The sequence below is a fragment of the Staurois parvus genome, unplaced genomic scaffold (genome assembly GCF_062004578.1).
Source record: "Staurois parvus isolate SC_StPar_1 unplaced genomic scaffold, SC_StPar_1.0 ptg000096l, whole genome shotgun sequence".
NCBI classification, from domain to species: Eukaryota; Metazoa; Chordata; class Amphibia; order Anura; family Ranidae; genus Staurois; species Staurois parvus.
In genome coordinates this window covers 122889-147639 of record NW_028317892.1, presented here as the reverse complement: position 1 = coordinate 147639, position 24751 = coordinate 122889, and the positions used below count along the sequence as shown (strand labels likewise).

Genomic DNA, 24751 nt, shown 5'->3' with positions numbered 1-24751 from the left:
CAGCACACTGTCACCACCGACAGGGCTTCCATCTTCACCTAGTCTTCCTTCTGGGTTCACAAGCCCTGGCTGTACAAATGGCCGAGCCACGCATGCTCGTGGGAGTCACGGCCCCAGCACAGAGCTCTGAAGGTATGCAGTCTTTAGAACACATGCGCCATAGATGTCACTAGCTGCATCTCATGTGAATATCTCAAACAGTGCAACTTTAGGAGATATTCACTGCACGTACAGTTAAGCCTTATTTTTGTAGGTAGGTACAAGTTCAAAGTGTATTTCAATCAAAAAACACCTCCAAAAAAATACTAAAACCCCACAACACAAACAACACCTTCCCCTGAAGGTGCAACAAATATATGTGAAAGTGTTTAACAAAATAAATTTAAACAACAACTATAAAGTCCATCAATTAGTCCATCAACTATTACCCCTAATTGACCTAAAATATCATAGTGAAAAATAGTTCAAACTGTTCAAAATTCTTCCAACGATCTCCCAGATGTTTATACCTCAAAAAAAGAAAAATATCACATAGTGCATTATCCTTCATACAACATAAATTAAATTCATCCCCCGCACTTCGTACAGTGAATAAATGTGAAAAAAATGAAAAAACGTGAATTAATTAGTGAAAACATAAGTGATTAAGTCGATGACGAAACGCGTCAAGGGAAGTGACATCAAGACGCACACAGGAACCGGAAGTTGACCGGCGGCCATTTTGGAGAAGGGAAACGATCGCATTTGGAGTACTTGGACGTTTTTCCTGAAATAATTAGTGAAAACACTGTGTGTGTGAATCACCCTTCAGTGCCACAAAAAGTTGCAAACCAGTGTGCACTTCTGCTTAAAGTAAGGGTACCCTTACCAACACGCCAAATAACACATGCTTATACTGATCCAACAGCTTTCCCAGGAATAGGTAATCTCCACAATCCTCCCTGGATTCCTTAACCTCAAAGATCCCAATGACTCCAGGCACTTCACTCCATCCAGAGATAAAATATGAGGGACATAATAGTGTGATACCGCCAATCATATAATATGACCTTTATTCATGCTGCTTACATCAAAAAGCCTTTAAAATCACTTGTTTGTAATACATAGACCTCACAGCCATCCAGGAAAAACGTCCAAGTACTCCAAATGCGATCGTTTCCCTTCTCCAAAATGGCCGCCGGTCAACTTCCGGTTCCTGTGTGCGTCTTGATGTCACTTCCCTTGACGCGTTTCGTCATCGACTTAATCACTTATGTTTTCACTAATTAATTCACGTTTTTTCATTGTTTTCACATTTATTCACTGTACGAAGTGCGGGGGATGAATTGAATTTATGTTGTATGAAGGATAATGCACTATGTGATATTTTTCTTTTTTTGAGGTATAAACATCTGGGAGATCGTTGGAAGAATTTTGAACAGTTTGAACTATTTTTCACTATGATATTTTAGGGTAATTAGGGGTAATAGTTGATGGACTAATTGATGGACTTTATAGTTGTTTAAATTTATTATTTTGTTAAACACTTTCACATATATAACAAGTTCAAAGTGGACTACCCCTTTAAATGTGGGGCTAGGGGCTGTGTGCAATTTCAGATGTGATTTCTGAAGTCTTTATTGCTACTTGTGAAGATTTTCAATGATCTCTTTCAATTTGCAGTGTGATTTCCATCATATTCTATGTATGTGAAATCGTAATAGAACTACTTTAGAAATTGCGCTGTAGCAAATCGCAAATGTTAAAGAATAAGTTCACCTTTGGGAACATGCTACATGGTTCACCCTTTTTTAGGGTAACATAACGTTCCCATAGCCGCAGCCGCACCCGCCATCCCCTCCCTCTGACAGATAGTACGGGAAGACGTTTCCCCATACTATCTGTCAGATTTGACAGACGACCACGTCATTAGCCTTAGCGGCTGTGGACTTGTGTAGTTTTCAATGAACTACCATGGCACTGTGGAGCACTGTGATAGTTAATTGAAGCTTCATGTCGGAATATCTGCTTGCTCAAACATCTTGTACAGCAAGCAGATATACGGACAGGTCTGCAGGAGACCTGCATGGCATCAGCATCTACTGATCGTTGGTGCAATGCTTTCCAGGCTCCTTTGGACAAAAATAATAAATGCACATTTTTTTTTTTTACCTGCAAATGTGCATTTATTATTTTTGTCCAAAACGTGAACTTATCATTTAGGACACTGACATTCACATTCATTAAATGCGAATTCAGTTTGCAAATCACACCTGAAATGATACAGGTATAACTGGGCACTTAAGGTGCTTGGAAGAGATATGTCTGAATAAAGCAGAGGAGGAGACCAAGGTGTTTTTGGAAAGCCTTGAGGGTTTGGTCTCTGGTTATGGTCATGTTCAGTCATATTAGTGTTTTTGTGGAGATGAAAGGTGTAAGCTGCTTCACTAAGATTTTTTTTTTTTATTCCCCTCCATTTGAAATGTGTTTTTTTCAACCATAACAATTGAGTATACTTTTAATTTGCACTAACTTCCAAATTTTCAGGACAATCTTTTGGGGTGTGTCTCCTTCTTCAAGGTCCAAGCAGTACTAGCTACAAACTTATACCAGAATGTTACTAAGACTATGTTTGAGGAAAAAAAAAAAAAACAAACGAACACACCACAATTATGTTTTTTCTTGCATCTGATTTCAATGTAACAGTTTTTGAATTTGCTGCAGCAAGCCTGTAAGTAAAAAATACATTTGCAACATTAGCATACAACTCCTTCTTACACCCCAGTCACATCAAGCCCGACTTTGAAATTGTGCAACTTACAGTGAAGTTGCACGATTAAAAGATGGGGGAAATGCCGGTTTCAGGTGCGATTTGCAAGACATCTGCCACAAATGTCTATGCAAATCGCAACAAAAAGTAGTGCATGTACTACTTTAGAAATCGGTGCCGTTACGACTTGGTTGGAGCCGCTATAATTGCGGATAAGGTGCGACTTGGCATAAGATTTGCAAGTTGCAGTGCATGCTAATCGCAAGTGCGACTGGGGTGCTAAACCCACACATCTGTGTATTGACACCCCAGCCCCTCCACTTTAACATCATAAAAAAAAAAAGAAAATGCATAATGTTTTTTTCTCTTAGCATTTCTAGCTGGTTCAATGGCAACACAGGTCTTTTCTAGTCTCTGGCGGCAGTGGATTTACAGTATTGCTGGCCATAAAAAAAAAAAAAAAAAAAAAAAAAAAAAACCAAGCTATGCTCACTTATTGACATTCTGTGTTGCAGCATTAAAAGCCCAGCATAGAGTGATAATGCACAACTAGGTGTGCCCATGACATAGCTTAAGCTCACAGGAAGTTGGTTGAGTGGCACTGGCAGTCATTCATCCCATAATAGGAATTCCAACTAGTGGTGGAAAGGCGTTTTTGTGAGGGGACAACCCTGAACTTGAGAGAGAGTATTGTAACCAAAGCTGTGCCCCTTTAACCTATTCCTGCTGACATGGCACACAGTGTTCAGAATAAATGAGTACACCCCAACAGATTTGTCAGAAAACCTTTACTTTCCTTTCAGAATCAACATTTTCTATGGGACACTATATCACAAAATATTCTCACAAATGCAGGCCATTGATTGCAAACAAGATTTGTTAATTTGCATACACAAGTATTTTTCCTAACAAATTCATTCAAGACTATGTTGCAAAAATGAATACACCCCAATGAAAGTCTTAGGAGCAAAGATAAATTTTAGATAACAAAATCCTAATTACCAAGAATTCAACTACAGGGGAGTCTAATAATTCTTTAAACAGGTGTCCAGCAGACAGTTGATTATAAAAAGGGTGTTGGTTAAAGAAAAACCCTTCCCATTTCATGTGGTCAGCAAAGGCACCACATGGCACAGAAAGGTCACAAGGCCTGAGAAAGAAAATTACTTCTTTACACAAGAAAGGTGAGGACTACAAGAAGATCAGAAAAGCTTTACTTATCAGTCAGAATACGGTCATAAAAGTGCTACAAAAATGTAACAAAGATGGAACTGCAATCATGTCACAGAGACATCCATGGAAGTTAAAGTGTTCCTAAACCCACAACAGTACAATCAGTCTGTATATGCAGTAAAGCATGCTGGTTATACTCACTGTGGAACCTAAGGGGTTAATCCTCTGCATTGTGTAAAAAGGCTGTTTTATCCTTTCGTCTCCATTTCTACCCTTTTTCAAGTGACCACCTCTTATCCCCAGAGTGAACCGTAGGCATGCACATGCTCAGTTTGGGATGTATTGCTAGAGAGGTTTTTCTTTTCTTGTGAGAGTGCATGTGATTAGCACAGGGCCAATCAGCACTGTCCAGACATAGGTTAGGGGATTTCCATCCTAGAGCAGAAAGAAACTCCTCCTACAAGCTTTAGCTAGTGGTGGGCTGGACACTGATAGAAGCCACAAGAAAATCGGCAGTAGAAAGCCAAACTGGGGTGATGGTTTCCCATGACACGATACGGTGTACACTGCAGGAGGAACGACATGCATGGGTGTCGTTTACGATGGAAGCCTCTCCTAGAGCCCTTGCACAAAAAAGCCAGCCTAGAATTTACCAGAGTCCATGCTGAAAAAGACGACTACTGGGTACTTTGTATTTTGGAGTGATGAGACCAAGATAAATGTTTTTGGAACGGATGACTTCAAAACTGTATATCACAAAGGTGAGGAGTACAAAGAAAAATGCATGGTGCCTACAGTGAAACATGGTGGTGGCAGTGTCCTTCTTAGGAGCTGCATGAGTGCTGCTGGTGTCAGGGAGCTGCATTTCACTGATAGTATCATGAATTCACAGATGTACTGCTCTATATTGAAAGAGAACCTACCTTCGTCATCGTGCATTTTTCTAACATGACAATGATCCAAAACACATCTAAAAAGGATACTGTTGCATTTCTGATCCAGTGGCCAAATATACCTCCTTATCTGAACCCAATCAAACACCTATGGGGAATTCTGAAGAGACAAATTGAGCATCACTCTCCATCCAGCCTCTAAAAGAGGTAATTCTTAAAGAATGAAAAAAGATAGGATGTTGCAGTATGTTGCCAACTTGTTCATTCCAGGTGTTGCCTAGAAAACTTGGTGCTGTCCTTACAAATCACGGCGGTCATACAAAATACTAGATGGAGTAGTTTTTGTTGTGGGGTGTATTCATTTTTGCATCAACTAATTTTAGTAAAACTGAAGATTTTGTAATCCAAGTTATATTATTAACCTTACGTTCATGTAATGAGCTAAACAAATGTTCTAGAAAAAAACTCAGGTTGTCAAAATTTTGGAAACTGTTCTTTGTTCATTGAGATATTGATTAAAATCTTACTGTTCAAAAGGGGTGTACTCATTTATGCTGAGCACTGTATATGCAGCCTCTTGGCAGGGCGGCTTTAATGATGAGCGGTCGCATACTGTATATGCATCTATTGGTAAACAATTTACTCTTCTGAAAGCGTGCTCCCAGGACAGCAACTAACATGTAACGGAAAGCTACCGAGGCATACTTGCCATTGGGAGCTTTCAGGATCATGTAACCACTGACAATCAGAGCAGTCAAATGATCAGAATACCTGCCGCCTGGCATTTCTATCCAGTTCAAGTGCCAGGAGGTGTTGGGAAGTGATTAATACTTATTGGTCCCAATTAGCTCCTTCCCTATCAGCTAATTTCAAAAGCCCTGCTGAGTTAGGGCCTTTGAGCCATAGAGCTACACAGACCTGACCATGGTGTGCAACCATGAGGACGCCTATTCCATTTGCTGGATGATGCCCTAAAGACAGCAATGAAAGACTAAAGGAGAAGGTTTAAATAAGCAACGTCTTTTTATTAGTTTTTTTTTTTTGTAAGGATACAACTCAAACACAGACAAAAATGAGACAAATTCACAGTACATAAAAAAGAGAAATCATTTAGTCCCATTTACCCCCAAAATTATAATGTAATTAAAAAAATTCTTTACAGTACGAGATTAAAAATCTCATTGCAAACACAAAATGTTCACTAAAAGGCTTCATTCTTTTAAGAATGAGACACATTTAATTATCGTATATACATAAACGGTAGCGCTTTATTATATACACTCTGCCAATAAATAGTATCATTCTTCAAATAAAGCCAGTGTTTTTACTTGATATGGGTAAAGGGCAAAAGGAGGGAAAGCTATACAAGAAAGGTAGTGACTGGACAAAAGCAAACATGCATAAATTACCTGCAGGGTTAGGTCTTAGTATAATTCACGACTATGGAAAAAAAACAAAAAAAACCCCAAAAAACTTTGGAATATTTGCAGTGAGTTAATATGTAGCAGAGAACTAAATTTTGTTATTCATAGTTACTTCAACAGTTGTGAATCTGCTAAACCTACTACAACCAACAATCACTTTATGACGAGTGTCTTATTTTAGGCTGTTTTGATTTCGGGTGATGTCATAAAGAACTAAGTACACTAGTGCTTTCCCAGGAGGTGGGCTAGCATTAAAAGCTTCCACATTTTCATCCATGGTAGAGTTGAACACAGAATTCTTTCAACTGACTTTAATCACCTGTGGTTCTACACATTGGCGTTTATCTGACTGCTGTGACACAGCAGTGCCTAGCGACCTGCAGGTTGGACAATAGTGTACAGTGGGGGGGTGGCATGGCTTCTGACCCACCCAAAAATTTCACATACCACTAGTGGCCATAGCTATGCAAAAGAGCAAAGATTGGAATTGCCATAGGCCAGATGAAGTAGTATTACTCATCTGCTTTTACAGGGTCCTTGAATGTCAGTTATTTCTAAACAAAGTTGCTTAAAAAAAAAAAAAAAAAAAAAAAAGGATAAAATTCACCTTTTGGGGGGCGGGGGGAAATGCACATAATAATATTGATAAGTTTTTTCTCTAAAGGAGCCTGGAAAGCATTGCACCCGTGATCAGTGGATCAGGGGTACAATGCCAGATTCCTGCAGCTTAGCCCATACCTTTATATGGGCTGACAAGTTACAAGCTGCAGAGCCTGTAAATGAACTACAAGGTCACTCATCAGCAACCCTGCCGTTCATTCAGAACTACAAGCTATCAGCTGCAAAGGCTGACGAATGTTTTAGTTCAAGTTATCCACAGGAAGCTGAATGAAAGAAGCAGCCGTGTGGACAGAGCCCCACACAGATCCATTATTTTCCATCAGTGACAGAAGGCACAGGGAGAAGATCCTCACTCAGTGTCACTGGGAGGGGCTTGGGGGGCGGAGTCTGCAGCTACTGGAACATGTTCCAAAAGGTGAATCTATCCTAGCCTAGATTCACGCTAGAAACAACATGTGAATCAGCATTCTTGTGCAATTCACATGCGATTCTGTGTAGTGTGAATTCCACAAATAGCACTGCATCCACACCAAAAAAGTGCCTGCAGCATTTTTTGGAAGGCACTGGAACCGGATCGTATGGTCATTTTGTACCATGCAATCTGGTTCAGGCAAACACTACATTTGCAACCTGCTTTTGGGGTGTTAACGGTAAATTGACACCTTCAGCAGATTGCAACACACTGTTTGCAGTCGCCTGACTTCACCCTTATTCTCCAAGACTAGATACAGTTGGGGAATATGTATAAAGCAGTTAATCTGACATTCAGCTAATGTTCTCTGCAGGTATATCCTCCAGGTCCATCTGTTTTAAATGGCAGCAATTCTACACCAGAAGAGGTTTGTCCAATTCACTACTTTAAAAATAGACACGTATGTCTATGTGAAAGCAATTTTTTGTTGTTTTCTCTTTAGTTTTGGATAGGATGGGGAAGGGTTAGAAGGGAGATTCACCCCATTATCTGGTGTCAATTGTTAGGAAACAGAAAGTAAGGGAAAGGCCTAAATTGTAGAGTTAGAGTTCAGTGACAACTGACTAAGATGAAATTCCCCTTACTTGGGACAGATTTCCTCGCTTTACTGTTGTGTCTCTAAACTGGTACTACACAGATTTCTGCTCTTAATTGTTGCTTCTAAGGCTGGTCATACTCTGTACAATATGTTTTAGATTTACCAAAGCTATGTAATATGAGGACAAACCCAAACAATCCAAGGCCCTTACACTACATAGTTAATGGGAGGTTTCAAGGAGATCTGTGTGGTGCGAATGCCACAAATCAGAGTGTACAAATGTATTATCAGCTGTAGACAGGAAATTAGGGGAAATCTCCATAGCAGGAAACAGACATCCAAAAAACAAAAAAAACGGATATCCAAAAAGGTTTTTAAAAATACCACATATACACTTACACTTTAATGACATCATATAAACATGGTACACAATTATTCAACAAAGTGTATGGGACAGGTTCTGTATAGTGAAGCAGATTACATATTCCCAAATTAAGTGCAAAGGGCATCTGTCTGTACAATCTTACAATTTTTGATTCATAATACAAGCTGTACCCAAGCCACTTTCACACTCTTATTGTGTGTGTATATATATATATATATATATATATATATATATATATATATATATATATATATATATATATATATATATATATATATATATATATATACATACATACACACACACACATATATATATATATATATATACACACACATATATATATACACATATATATATACATACACACACACATATACAATAATTTACACATGTGCGTTACTGGCATTACTCTCACTTTTAACTAGTATATGTAATGAATACCTTCAATGTATGAATGCAAACTTTCAGAAGCTATACATCGTACAGATAAGATGTACAAACGAAATTGACTAACAACAAATCGCAAGGAAAATACCCATACTGCTGTGTAGTCCATGAATAATTTACATATAGATAAGAATATATTGTATCCAGTATACAAATTATTTGCAGCCACAACTTACATTAGCTGTAGCATGCTTCCCATGTAATTACCTACAATGCATCCACACACTTCTACCCAGTACCTTACTTGTGTTGCCCAATGTCATAGTTTCTTATGTTCTGCTAAGGCAACCAGCACAAAGCTATCATGATGATACAAAGCTGGCAACTGCATTGCAACTACAGATATCCCATACAACTTGTTCCTAAACAATTTAAATGAGGGTTACTCATACTATTTAAACACGTTTTACCCCATATTTTGCATTTCACTTTTGTATATTGCACATTATTCTTTTGAATTTTGCTAGCCTAAATGGCAATTTGGACTACTAAAGTAAAAAATAATTGTTTTGTTATTCTCCACTAAAATATAAATTTTCATGGATAAAATAGTCACATGTCCTAGATGGTTTAACTAATGTAAACTTTCAAATTTAAGCTGGGCCCCTTATTTAGTAAGGTAAAGGTCAAAGCGCAGGAAGTAAAAAGGAACCAAATCTGATTTTCTTTCATTAGCCTGTTTCTAAATATTTCATATACAAGACATAATTCTGCAAAACAAGACTTGATTACACTTGAAACGAAAACAGATTTATAGTCTAATCCAACCTGTAGTGTGAATGTGCAGTAAAACAGAAGAGAAAAACGTAATGGATGTACTATGGTAAAAAGTGACAAACATTATAAAATGTGTTAACTGGATAGCCACTTTGACAATAAGATACTGTACATTGTTTTTCATCCCGATATGCAATTGAAACATACACAATAAAATACAATTGATGACCACATTCAAGCTCTTGATCTCTCAGACTATTAAACATTGTTCAAATTTATAAAAAAAAAAAAAAAGACCAACTTATCCCTATTATTAGTACTAATAAACCCAGTTTACCCAAATTGTTATAGGATTTTGAAAACAATCTGCTACATGTCAGTTTGAATGACAGTTCTAAATTTTAATAAACCCAACACTCTTGTCGAAGTTTAGCTTAGCAATTACCCCTCCCCAAAATAAATAAAACTAAAACATGCACAAATGACGAAAGAAAAAAAAGTATGTTCTAAATCAGTTCCATTCAGATGGACAGAAGGGTTATGAACAAATCTTGGTCTGAGGTCAACTGCTTTTTGTGTTATTAGACAACCATGTTCTAAAACAAAGCGTTGGGAAATGATCTCCTACATAATATACAACATTTAACAGAGATACGTTTACGACTTGCTTAACTAATATTTGAGCATGTGTTTGTATGTAGATCTGGACTTCTTTACATTCGGGTACTGTAATGTGCTTTAAAGGGTGGATGTCACTTTTTACATCCACCAATCATCCCTGGATTTTCAAAATATGGGATATCTGGTCTAATTAAAATAAAAAATTGAATTCACAGGTTACTGGGACCTCAAATTGTGCCACTCTACATGTACCATTATACATTCACTCAGCAGTGGTCAAATCAGACTTCTGTATTAAAAAGAAAAGTGGAATCTCCATTCAGATAGAGAAAAGGGAGAAAGGAGGGGAGTGCTATGTTTATATGGAAAATATATGCAGTAACCCTTTGGGCCAGTTCACACCATGATGTGATTCAGTGCATTCCTGTGTGATTCAGACCACATTCAAAATGCACTACATTTGCGATCTGCAGTGGGTGTCAGAAAGTTACCAACAACCCAAACACAATATGTTTACCCACACTGGGTCACATGGCACTCGTGTTTTAAAAAAAATAGTGCATGCACAAGCTTTGGTGCGGTGCGATTTAAGCCCATTCAAAATAAATGAGCTAAAAATCGCAATGGAATGTGAATCACACAGCGCATTGATGTGAACCATTGATGTGAACCAGCACCTAGAAAATATTGGTCTAACGCCAGCAAGTTACTGAAGTATTCACACAATGAAGTGCTCTGCAACATGCAGAGGAGGCTGCAGGATCCAGTCTACCTGCCTGCTTGCAGTTTTCTTTGAACAGCTCTGCACAGCTCAGTGCAAATTCTAAAGTGAGCTGAATATTTTGCAAATGTATTGTAAAACCCCTGCTGTACAAAGCTACTGTTTACAAGGTGAAAAGAGTGTGAAGAAGACCTTGACAAAAACCTTGTCAATCTCTCCTTCCATAAAGTTCCTCCATCTTGGTTGCGGTTTCCCTTTGTCAGAATCAAGTGTCAGTCTCAATTTGTCAGGGAAGAAATATTCCAATGTAAAGTTATAATAGCAGCTAAGGGAGAAGATAAAGAAACTCAAACAGGGATATGGGAGTTAAAAAATACATACACACATCTATTTGCCCTCCAGTCAAAGAAAACCAGATTATCTTTAGTGATTCCTTTCAGAATTGGGAACGCTTCTGAGCTTGTGTGTCAGTTTTAAAAACCTAGGACATCCAAAATATGATTTTTGTACATTCCATACAACCAGTTTCTTCAAGTCTCTTGAATGACACAGGAATTTGGAAACTGTTGGGCTATGCTACAAGCTACATGAGGTCAAGACACAAGAAAACATAAAATGTAAGCCAGCCTCCATAAAACCCCTCCACTACCTAGCATGCCTCAGTTTAAGCAGGCAGTATACAAGGTCAGTAAAAAACAGGAGGTTGGGACTTTTGTCCCTTAATGCACTCAAAGAAATACATTTTAGGGTAAATACAAAAATCCTGTTTTATCCAGGACACAACAGCTGGGATATTCCAAAGTAGTTCAGCTTAGGAGTGGGAAATAGCCACTGAGAGAGCCAAGAATGAACTGGGAACACAAGATGAATACATGAATCTGAACCAGATGAAGTCCCCTGGCTGTCAGCAACCATGGTAGACTGAGGATAAACCTGGTTCTCAGACCTGGACAAAAGAAACTACCAAGGGGAATGGCTCCACTGGAAAGAACAATGAGCCTGCACCCGCAGGAAGTGGTGAACAAAAACACCAACAGGTGGAACAAGGCAACCATCTGATAAGTGAGAATAGAATGACAGCGTACCATTGTCAAAAAAATATAGACCCCTGGGTCCAGGGGTGGACAGCTCATGGGGCCCCCGGGCAATAGGGGATCATGGGGCCCCGGTGTCCTTGCCCAAACTCAAAAAAGCCTCTGAAAAAGGTACCAGGGGCATCTCATGGGGCCCCCTACTGACCCCAGGACCTCGGACAGTGCCAGAGTTTCCAAATGGTCAGTCCACCCCTGCCTGGGTCAAAATCCCACAAGAAGTCCCCAGAGAGAAGAGTGGACAAGACAAATCCACAAGAGGAGACCAGTCATGGAAGAGAAGGTACCAGTACAGGAATGAGGAGGTTGCCCTGCTAGACAACCCATATTGCATAAGATACCAAAGTAAACTCACTGTATAAAATATTCCAAGGGATAGTCAAATAGACCCCCGAGGTAACAACGCAGGTATACCAGCCTTGAAGTTGGTCTGACCAACTAAGGGAGAAAGGGTGTTCAAGAGGTACCCTAGTAAGGATGGGCAGGTGTGAGGGTATGCTTTCACTTCAGACTAGTCACGGGGTGGCCAACCTGCGGCTCTCCAGCTGCTGCAGGACTACAAGTTCCATCATGCCTCTGCAAGTCAGTAACTTCCCATCTTTGCAATGCCTCATGGGAAATGTAGTTCCACAACAGCTGGAGAGCCACAGGTTAGCCACCCCTGGAGTGTATATAAAAATCAGGAAAAAAGTACGACGTGAAAGACCCCTCCACTAAAACACTTGAAGTGGTCTCTGGGGTCTGACAGAAAACTGAAAACCCTGCCTCACCTGCCTAATCTAAATCAGAACATGATGCTAAGGCTGGGTTCACACATCTGCGGTGCGGTATTTCGCATGTGATTCGCACAGGAACCGCACCGCATTCCTGTGAAAATCTCATGCGAATTGTGTGCGGTGCTCAAATTACACCGCATCCGCACCCAAAAAGGTGCAGGACACTTTTTTTTTTAGTCTGCACTAGAATCGGATCGCATGGGTATTCACACCCATGTGATGCAATTCTGCACATCGCACCGCGTTTTGCGGACCAATTTCGGGGTGTTAATATACACACCCGCAGCAGTTCGCATGAACGGGGTGCGATTCTGATGCAGTGTGGAATTTGCACAGAAAACACTGCGCATTCCACATCAGTGTGAACCCGAGCTAAGTGTCATCTGACCAGTCCAGGGAAGTAACCACAGCCATGAAACAAACTGTAAAATCTCAGGCAAAAAGCCAAGAATGCACACCTGAGAAGTCAAAACTGAGGAAGGGGTCAGGAGCAACTTTCTCAGGAGACTGCAGATCTGACAAAAATAAAGCTCTAACTCCAGATCAGGTCCCATGGAGGCCTCTGGATGGACCCTATCACCATTAGTGAGTACATGCAGCAGGGTCTAAACATGTTCTGCCTGTCAATCCAGGGAACACAGGGTCCTTCAGAAATGCAGGAGATCAGGTGCACCCAGGTATGCAATCCTCTTTCTGGAGAAGATAATACTGATTGATAAGAAGCAGGTAGCATTGCAACATCTCCAAGGGAGACCGTGTAATTGAGCAGTACTCTCCATGTCGTCCAGTGTAGGGACCAGGACACTCATCTTAATAGAGGGCTGCAAAAAAACTTTCCCAAAGGTGAAGTTCATACAACATCAAAAGAAATGTTCATTGAAGTCCAGGTCATGAGATCGACTTGCAAGAGGATCTCTCCAGGAAACAGAGATGGGTATACTCCAGTAAAAAAAAAATAAAATAAAATAAAATAATGGAGACTCTCTGCGGTAAGGAGAAACTGCTGCAAAGAAACTAAGACACAGGATAAGTCAAAACCAGGGACTTCTTGGTCAAAAGGGGAAGGATCACAATGTCTCTCCTCAAGTCTAGGCTCCCAGAAAGCGTTGGAGAGCTGAAAGAGGGGAAGATCAGAACAAGAGGATGTTGTCTTAATCCTCTACCAGTCCCTAAAGTGGAAGGAATGGAAATATCCATGACAGGAGGGGAGAGCGCCCTGATCCACAGGACGTACATTTCCTTTGCGAGGCTAAACAGCCTCACCTGTAAACAAGTGTTAACATCACCACACACCTGCAGCTCACAGGTGTGGGGCTCAGACTTCTAACTACAAGCATTCAGAAGCTGACCCTTTTTGGGGTTTTTTTCTATGGCGGGTCATCTAAGTGCCCCACAATGAGGGTACTATGGATGGGCACTAGTTTCATGTAAGGACCAATGGCAAAAGAAATAGCAGTGCTTTTTAATGGTTTCCAAAGAGCACTGAGGGGTCATGTGCTTGCTAGTGAAGAAAACAAGTAAGATCTGATCTCGGCTGACTTGCTAGTTAAGGGGTCCCCCTACCTTTTAGAGGAGGGAAGCTTGAGAGATACCGACAACTGAGACGGATGCAGTAGCTCATGAGAGTGCAAAACTCCTGAATAAGGCATTGAAATTCTGGATGGGATACAACTTTATAGGCCATGTTCCAACCTGCACAGAAGCAGGGACTGCCAAGATGTGGGGAACTCAGGCAGACCTAGGAAAACACTGCCGAGTGCAGGAACACATAGAAGGAGATGAAAGGCTACTCAAAGAGATGCCACACACACACAGATGGTTAAGCCATTGGGCTAAAAGTGGTGTCCTCAGCACCCAAATGACAGTGAAACAGACTATGCAAGGACCTGTTCAAAAGTACACACAGACCCCCAGATTGTAGAAGCTTCGTGTTCGTTCATTCGTAAGTATCAGAGGGGTTAGCAGTCCTCTGGCTTTGGACCCTACAACCCAAGTGGGAATTAGGCTCTGCAATACACTCTGCCCATTTGTGGCATTACTAATAATGCTAGTGCCAAGAGCAGGTTTGATGAGATGATGTACCTTAAAGGGAACATGAACCAGATGTTCCCTGGCCAGCTCATCGGCTACCCATGCATTTTGCCAGAGTACGCAAAGCATACCGATATCCATCTAGACCGGAGAACATACTGTCATCTTAGCCGGTGAGCAATACGGCATTTGCGGTTTATGTTTATTCGTATATGAAAAGATGACTACATTGGAGGGCATACTGCTGCAATTTTATTCTAGCTGACTCCTCACGGCACAGCTTCTCCAGATTGCTGAGCAATAACAGAGGCTTTTCATACTTTGTGTGGTCAGGCACCTCATACATGTGAGTGCGCATTTGGATAGTTTTTTGGCAATAAAATGTTTTAAGTTTTACGCACTGTGAAGTTTTTTGTTTTTTTATTTATGAGGTTAATTAGTGGTAAAAGGTGTACTCTGAATGAGGTGTTTACAGCTGAAATCCATCAAGTTGATCTTCGGTGTCCATTGTGGCATTAAAAGTGCAGTTAGACCAAACATATGTGATGTCACACTGCTGTAGGTGAGCAGACATCTGGTGGTGGAATTATGCACTTTTGTGTTTGAAGCACTTTGATCACAGGAGGAAGGGAACACCACAAAAGAAAAGGGTTTGGACTTTTTATTACAATGTATAAAAATTTCTCTTTAACACATTTGGATTTAGGTTGGTTTTATGGTTTGTAGCGCTGCACTGGTTTCACTATATGATAGAGTTCCATGTGATGCTTCAGAAAGAGAAGCATCAGCCAGATGCTACTTCCTCTGTGCTTTGTGCTGTCTTTCCTGCAATTTAGCCAAAATACCACTTTCCACTTAGCAGATGACATCAGTGATCAATCCCTCAAGCCTTAGCCCTTACTGCAATAAAAGCAGCAGTCAGAATTCTAAAAAAAAAAGGCACCCAGAGTTGCAAACAGTGTGGTAGCTCCCAGTGCTTCAGCCCAGCCAGCCTGAGTGTTCAAATTCAGGGTCACACCTGGGGCTGTACCACAGCTCTGGACCCAGAAAGCTCTCCATGGGTAACTAAAGCAGTACGCAAATGTATGGAAAGTGCCACAATGCATAGTTCAGAGCTCAAAGGTTGCATTCCTGGCTAGCCCCACATGTCCAGTCCAGCAAATTGCAGGTATGGCTTCCAAAGTTAGTGCTGAGAACATGCTGATCTGGATAGCGGATAAATAGAGATCAACTCAAGCAGCTGTGTATTGACCTTGATTGAAAACTCAGGAAAAAAATCCAATAAATTTAGGAAAAAACAATTCGGAAAAATTAAAAGAAAAAAAAGGCATCCAGCCCCCTAGGACACTAGCAAAAAAAAAAAACGAGGCACCCTGGGTAGAAGAGTTGCACAAGTACTAACTAAATTCTCTTTGCCAGCATCCCAATCTTTTGTATGCGGTAGTAAAACCCAAACATTTCTGAATTCCTGTTTCCCTCAATGATGAATAAAGCCAGTTTTTCAGCATAAACTATAGCTACAGTATTACAGTTGCTTTTACCACCATGCTCTTACCACCCTCATCTCATTGTGCAGCTCATTTCCGAATTGATGTCATCCCTTCTAAAGGTTTCTTTTTAAAAAAACCTACTTAATATCTAAACATATAATTGGACATGGACAAGAGTAACACAGGTAACCATTAAAAAGGGGCTTTGCATATATAAAAAAAAAAAAAAAAGGGCTTGGTTCCATTTTCTAAACTTCACTTGAATATGTTTCCTCATTTGGTGTTAGGGGCAACAAATAAAAGATTAAAAATTACCCTTAACATCCCTGAGGGGGTTTAAAAATGTCATGCAGTGTTAAAAAAAAATGCTAATACCCGCCTTACCTTTACCATAACCATGTGAATACAGCTGCATAATGCTCCCTCAGAGTGTATATATACTCCATTTTAGAAGTTTCTTTGCCTGGGTGACCTTTTCAAAAAACAGGTATCAAATTATACAGATGGGTCTTTTCTTTTTTTACAGTGAGCATGCTGCAGAGTATCTATACAAAAGGCAAAAGGAGTATCTATACGAGTTGCTACACAGTACTGTTAGAACATTTTTACCTTCAAAGTAGCTTTAAAAAAGTGGTGCACATGCTCCAAGCACAGGGGTTATCTACATGGTTTATATATGTGATTATAACTGTTCCCCAATGCCACAAAGCCAACTTACTACAAGGAAGAACAAACCTAATGTAGACCAAAGCCAAAATAGGATTGGTCGCATACTGTAACTGCACTGCCTTCATTACACAACCTCCTATGGACCTTTTCTACAGTCTTAAAACGGCAAAACCTGTGCCAGTCTACATTTGCAACATATGGAAGTATTACACAAAATGATAAAACCTGACAATTTCTACAGTGTACTGGAAAATTTAGTTGGCAACAGACTGATTGCAAAACGGTTTTCAGATACCTGCCCAGAAACGATGATTTGTTACACTGGATGAGTTCCATAATAACCAGATTCATATGAATAAAATTTAGGGAATATCACAACCACTTTTCAATCCAAATGTACATCTTTATAGTCCAAAAATTAGCCCGTTTCTTACATGTCATGTGCATATTGCAGTGTGCGGTTGCCAGGAGTAGACAAAGAAGATAATGCTCTTCTTAGAAAGGCTGAAGACTCATTTGCATGCAGCAGCCTAAGGGTTCCAATACTTCTGAGTATGTGGGGAGAGCAGAAATGCACAACCAAAAAGGAGCCGAAGATGGTGCAATTAAGTCTAAATCCAGCACCGCCCCACTTATCTTATAGCCTCGATACAGAAGAATTACGGGCTGAACAAAAAAGACAAAGCCTTGATCATGCCCTAAAAGGTAAGCCTATATTGCATCTCCACCGCTTCCGATGGACAAGCAAGAAATCATACTGTAATCAATAATCAGTACAAGTATGAAACGTTTGGCCTTTTCTTGATGAAGAGTGATGTGAAGTGAAATAGGGGAAACGCTGAATAGGTAGCAATGAGAAGATGCTTCAAACATCATATCGATTGTGTGCATTCGGGTGGTTCTGTCGACTATACTGAAAATGATCAGTCAGTATATTTGTCCGACTATACTGATAGTCTCTTCCAGGAGTGAAAGAAGCCATGCCATTCTGTAGCTTCTCTGGATGTTCACGGTGGTGATCCAAGCCTTGAAGCTCTCCGGAGGAAAGAGGAAGCAACTGCTTCTTTGCCTCTTGGTTAGCATCATATTTGGCCTGAAAAACAATGAACAGTGGTCATGCAACAGCATGTGAGCAGGTACAGGGAAAGGGAAACTCCAGTGAAAATGTCCTTCAGCTTTGTAAAAAATGTCAGGAATGTTTACCTTAAAAGCGTATGTAAAGCAAAACTTTTTTAAACTTTTGGATAAACGTTAGAAAATTTAAAAACGTTAGAACCCCATTAGGTAGATTCATCTATAGATAAAACATCTAGTGCCTACAGATTCCATTTAACCAACAAAATAAAGGTTTATAGGGGACCACTCACCTTGTTATATAGAAATACTCCAAGAATTGCAGTCATCATGCCCAAAACATTAGTGCCAGTCACAGGATTGCGAAGCATTAGAAGAGAGACTGTAATAACCATGATCCTTTTTGTTGCATTGGCTACAGAATAACTTAGAGGGCTTATAAGATTAAGGATGCTGAAGGCAATCAGGTTCTGGGCAAAGTTACAAGTCCCGCTGATCACCAGGAGTAGAAGTGTCCATGACCACTGAGATATGGAGCTCTGTAGAGGATGACAAGCAGAAGAATGAAGTGCAAGACATTAACCCAAAACAAATAGAAGAAAAAGTTATTTAAAAACATTTAAATATTATCACTAAGAAACTAAGATTTCAGTTTTGGTAGATGGTGGGAAATGGAATCTACCACTGGAACCATTTAATTCTTGAGAAATCCACTGGAAAGATCTATCCATCTCAAAGTTTTTGCTAAACCCACAACTGTACAAATCAGTCTGTATATGCAGCAAAGCATGCTTGTTATACTCACTGTGGAATCTAAGAGGTTAATCCTCCGCATTGTGTAAAAAGTCTGTTTGATCCCATTCTCTCTAATCCTCCCATTTCTTTTACTGCCTCCAATCCATCTGCTAATAGTACAGAGCTCTAGGAAGCACTATGTGCTTGCTCAGTTTAGTGTGTATAGCTAGACTTTTTTTTTCTTCTTTGGAAGAAAAAAATGCGGTCAAGCACAAGGCCAATTAGCACTGTCCAGACAGAAGGTCAGTGGGTATGAAGCCTCAGTCAGAGCAGAATGAAAACTCCTCCTACAAGCTTTAAACCAGTGCTCAGCTGGACTCTAATAGAAGTCACAAGACTGCTCTAACTGCTGATGAGAAAAGGTATTCAGCAGTTTATATTTACTGAAATAATTGCATTGCCATGTTCTGTGTACTGTGGGAGACCAGATACAGTGAATGAAGAGTCATGAGTTTAGTAACACTTTAATTCTCAGCAATGATAAATTAAAAATCCAGAAACATTAGCCCCTTGGTAACAGATAAAGCAGGTAACTGGTGTTCTGGGAACAAAAACACACAGATCAGAGACAAGAAGCATGTGATTGAATCATCTTGTTAACACCTAATAATGGAAATATCTGTTTTGTTAAAAGAATGGTGTATGAATTCTGAAAAGGCTAGTTACCATGCTCTTATGCTGACTCTATAGCTTTAATACTGTCTGAGTCCCTAACCTGGAACAAGTATGCAGATCCAGGAACTCAGGGAAAAGTAATAATCGTCTATGTCTGAGCTAGCTAGAAAGATCAGTAATGATAGCCTCCATAATTCTCACAGGAAAGATTTCCTTAAAGCAGTAAAATAGTGTTTTTGTCAGACTTCTTCGGGCACAGCATTGGAACAGTCTTTGTCGAACATAAAATTCATGAGTGAATTATTAATATATGTATTGCAGCACTTGTCCACTCCCTTCCACAAATATCCCCAAACAAGTCATAGGATAACCATTCCATTACAGAAGCCATTTAAAGAATTTTCAGTCTCACTTATTGCTTGTAGCATCAACCTATTTTCTGTTTGGGTGTAACTAAGGACATTGGTTAATGAGCTGAAATTATTGGATGCAGTTCATCTTTTACTGTTTATGAGTCACAGGCTAAACTGCTAGGTTTAAACCTTGAAAGGCTACACAGGTGAATTTTAAAGTACACCTGTCAGAGAGATATGAAGGATATTATCACTCACCTCTCTGAATATGCTAGCTGCCTGGCTATCCAGATGATGCTTTGGATTCAATCTTTTGAGCTACTAAGCTACAACATGTTAAGAACCAGTTTTTTCTGCCTCTTTTCACAATTAAAAATACTAAAAGCAGGAGGTAGCCAAGCGGTAGGTATTTTCAGTTGATGGGGAGAAGTAGCAGCCTTGATTATTCTCCAAAAACAGGGGTTTAAAGGGAAGGTTCCACTTGTCTGTGCCTCCCCCCCCCCAAAGTGTTGGCATTATTTTGTTTGGGGGGGAGGGGGGTGGGGTTTGTGCAGCGGGCTCCATCGAAAGGCCTTGGTGGTACGAGCGGACGTTCAGGCTCCCGCCTACCCCTGCAGCCTTCAGGGACATGCCACAAGTCCCATAAAGCTGTGGGGCCATTCACAGTGCAGCATGAGTCAAGTTTTTACAGAGCAGCAAGCAGCCACAGCTGGCTTCCCAAAGTAAACATGCCAGTGCCTGGAACAGAAGGTGGCTGAAGAGCGAATCTCAGGTGAGGACAGTGCTGCATCCCTGGACAGTTAAGTGTCCTTTTAATTAAAAAATGTGCAGCTGCTGCCTTTTAATGTTTTTATTTTTAGGAAGAACAGTTTTAAAATGTGATTTTGTGACAACTAGATACTTATGTGATGTGACCTTTAGGCAAAATACCATTAATCACAAAGTAGCACTGTAATGCATCATGTAAATATTCTGCAATTCTGTTTAAACGGTAACTCCACTTTGGTTTTAACTGATTTAACCACTTGCCCTCCAGAGGATTTACCCCCCCTTCCTGACCAGGCCATTTTTTGTGATACGGTGCTGTGTTACTTTAGTTGACAATTGCGCAGTCATGCAATGCTGTACATAAATGACATTTACGTCCCCACAAATAGAGCTTTCAGTGCCATTTGATCAAAATTTCTTCATAAATTTAGGCCAAAATGTATTCTGCTATATCTGCTAAAAAAAAATCCAATACATGTAAATTAATTGGTTTACGTGAAAGTTATAGAGTCTACAAAATGGCGGTATATAAACACACTGGAATTGTTATTTTTTTATACTAGTAATGGCGGCGACCAGCGTCTTACAGCGGGACTGCGGCAGGCGGTCTGACACTGGGTGGAAACTGACTGCCACTGACATCCCAATGACAATAATACAGTGATCAGTGCTAATAAAAAAAACTGACATTGGGCAGGAAGGGGTTAACATTTGGGGTGATTAAAGGGTTGTGTGCGGTTTTACATTATATGCGGTTTGTATTTTACTATGGAGTCATGCTGCTTTGCATTACTTTGCTGTGCTGTACAGTCAAAATGCAGGCAAGGCACAGGACAAAGCAGTAGGGACAAAATGAATGTGAAATGCTTTGAAACAGCAATGTTTTGCTATGTAATAATCGTTTTTAAAAAAATGACATTTTCAAATTGCAGCCGGTTCCGGCCCCCGTACGTCCCGACGTTACAGGGACCGGAACACGGAAGCCGGATGCCGGCATCGGCCAGAGGAGATGGCCGGGGACACATCGCGGGAGCGAAGGACAAGGTAAGCAACGCCACATGGTAAGCCCAAGTGTAAAAAAAAAAAAAAAAAAAACAACACTTGGCTTCCTTGTAGAGAGGGCTCTGTATGCACCTAGAAAAACATTTGCTGCTCAAATGATTGGCTCCTTGGTATTACCCATCAGTTAATCTCTTGTTAAAAAACTGGGACTAACCATGTCTCCACAGCAGGAAAACCCATCCTACGCAGTACTCCAGAGCAAGAATTTGTTACAGGAGGTAGGAAGGGATTAGAATTATATACAAATGGCAGCAATTAGGACAACAATGTTTGCTAAAATTCTTGCAATATATAAAACAAACCAGGGAAGGATTGCTTTTCCTTCATTCTCACAGCATAAACTTTAAATACACAAAAGGATTTGCATCTACACTTTATGGAATTAACCAAATAAGGTTTATATTTAAGTTTCTGGGAGATTTGGAGAAAAAAAAAAAAAATTACTCAAGGCCACTACCCACCTACACAAGAAACATTACTGCAATTAGATTGTCCCAAGAGGCATAAAAGCGTTGGATTGGGATTACAGCATGTTTTAAAGAATTATGGTGCCACTCTTTCTAAATGGCAGTCCAACACAGTAAGCCAATGTATCTGTGCTGGAGTGAACGAAGCATTGAATTAGGGGAAAAAAAAAAAAAAGGTTTGGTGCTGTTTTGGCTATGCTGGGATGCACTGAAAGCCCTAAGTAAATGGTCTAGCTTAGCACAATACACAGGTGTGATCCCTGACTTAGCAGCAATAAATAAGTAAAATGTTTACATCAATAAAGCAAAATAGGAAACTGTCAATTTACCAGATCACTCTCCACTAAGAAGGATGAAAGGTCCAGTAAAACCCATGTAGGTATCATGAAAAATACAGCATGACATCCTAGAAGGTTCAGTAATCTTAGATGATGTATCCGGGAATCACGAAGCACCTATTGAGTTAAAAAAAAAAAAAAAAAAAAAAACTCTTTTACTTATGCCAGTTTAACAATTTGACGGTAAATCGAATGTTGCATAATTAAGATGGATTATGCAACAGGAGAACATATAAAGCACAAAAGGCATGAAATAATTACATTTCAAGGATAAATTCACCTTTGCAAAAAATGTGCATTTTTTTTTACACTAGGAGCCTAGAAAGCATTGCACCCACAATCCGCAGATCACGAGTACCATGCTGGACTCCTGCAGACAGGTCTGTAAATCGATCTACTCTTACCTCTTACGAACAGGCAGATACACACAGACAGGAAGAGAGAATGAACTACCACAGCGCTCGTCGTAGTTCACTGAGCACTACAAGCCAAGAGCCGCAAAATCTGTCGGGACTTTTAGTTTTCCATTCACAAAATTCTGTGAATGAATGAAGCAGCCATGTGGGGCTCTTTTTTGAATTGTGACAAGACATGAGAAGATCCCCGGTCTGCTGTCACAGCGGGGGCAGCTGCAGCGCTAACATGTTACACCCTGAATATGGGCACAATGTGTCAGAAAAGGTAAACTTATCCTTTAAAAAAACACTTATTGAGATCTCTCTAAACTAAATTCCAACTCCATGCAGTTTTTTTGACTAATAGAACTGGACTTCTTTTGTAGCAACTGCCAGACAAGTGTATTAATGTCTGGTGTGTAATAACGATAAGTCTCCAGTCACCTGTATTATAAGCTGACACACCCTTCTTTAGGATTCCATGCTGTTAATCATTAATATCTCTGCAAACAGTACATATAGTACTTGTGAATTAAAATTTTCTATTCTATAACAATTTATTTTTTTGCCTTTAAATATCCATATTAAAGTGATTATAAAGGTTAATTTTTTTTTTAATAAACACATTATACTTAGCTGCTCTGTGCAACGGTTTTGCACACAGAGAGCCCCAAACCTCCTCTTCTGGGGTCCTACGCTGGTGCTCCTAGCTCCTCTTCCCTTCTGATTGCCCACATAGCAAGCAGCTTGCTATAGGGGCACTCGAACAGGCTTGATCCTGAGCTGAACTGTGTGCATCTACTGTCACGCACAGTGCATCTCTTGCTGCTGCCTCCTTGGCCAGTGAGGAGAGAGCAAGACAGAGCTCAGGTACAGCACTGGATCACGATTGGACTCAGGTAAGTATTTAGAGGGGGCTGATAAAAAGTTTTTTCACCTTAATGCAGATAATGCATTAAGGCAGGGGTGCTCAACCTGTGGCCTGCGGAGCCCTCTGGTGTGGCCCACGACCTCAAACTAGGGAAGCACAAGCCCTTGCTCTGAAATGGTGGGTCAGCAAGCCCAGATCACGATCAACGGCTTTCTTGCTCACCAATACAGAGCATCAGAGTGCATGGAGTGGGCACCAGCAGCGGAGGAAGCAGCCAGCCACAGAGGGAGCAGAAGCTGCATAAGCTGATGCTTCCTCTGTAGCACTGGCTCTTGTCCCAGGTGGAGTGATACCAAGTGAACTTTTCCTGGGACCTCTTTCTTTCTAGAAGCCTGGAGAGCGATGCCAGCAGAAGATGAAAGAGGAAAAGGTCAGTGTATTAAACATATATATTGAGCTTTTGCATATTAGCACTTATAAAAAAGGGTATTTAGGCTGCTTTCACACTGATCTGCAGGTGCAGCGCAGTGCACCTGCAGCTTTCCTGCGGGGTTAGCTGCAGTGAACCATAGACTTCTATTATATCCTGCAAGTTTGGTGTGCTTTCTGAAAGCACACCACAACCGCTAGATATAATAGAAGTCTATGGCTCAGTGCAGCTAACCTGCAGGAAAGCTTCAGGTGCAATGTACCCACGGGGTGGGTAAAGTGCAGCACATCAGTGTGAAAGCAGCCTTGTGGGGTGCCCAAGACAGTAAGGGCTCATTTACACTTGTGGTTTGGGGGGCAGTAAAACATCATAGTTCATTGTGGCCCGTGACCAGTTACCAAATTACTTAAGTAGCCCTCGCTCTTCAAAAGGTTGAGCACCCCTGCATTAGAATAAAAAAAATGCTCTGCCTTTTCAACCACTTTAAACAAGGTTTTGTATAATTTTACTATTTGACTTAAAATAAAATCTTAAATCCTTATCATACAGTTAAAATATACAGCAATCAAATTGCTGCATTTTAAAATACAGAATACATCTGCCAATTCCCCTACTCTCCTTTGGGCAAGGTTCACCTTACTGTGTTGAAAGTGATTTCATGCACTTTTCTGACACGCAGAGAAATGCATTGCCATTTAGCATGTTTCTTGAGTTGAAATGAATGGGCTGCCCTTCACGCGACATGCAGGAATGCGCACACAC

The 24751-nt window shown here is 40.3% G+C and overlaps 1 protein-coding gene across 1 annotated transcript in view; it reads right to left on the bottom strand.

The window, feature by feature from the left end:
- Positions 1-5819: 5819 nt before the first annotated feature.
- SLC35E1 (solute carrier family 35 member E1) overlaps positions 5820-24751 on the bottom strand; it is a 45027-nt gene continuing 26095 nt past the window's right edge. Inside the window, exons 4-6 of the mRNA XM_089670777.1 lie at positions 22285-22410; positions 18189-18434; positions 5820-17914 (exon numbers count right to left, since the gene is read on the bottom strand). Coding sequence (XP_089526903.1) covers positions 17687-17914; positions 18189-18434; positions 22285-22410 — 600 coding nt within the window. The 3' untranslated portion in view covers positions 5820-17686. The remainder of the gene's footprint in view (positions 17915-18188; positions 18435-22284; positions 22411-24751) is intronic.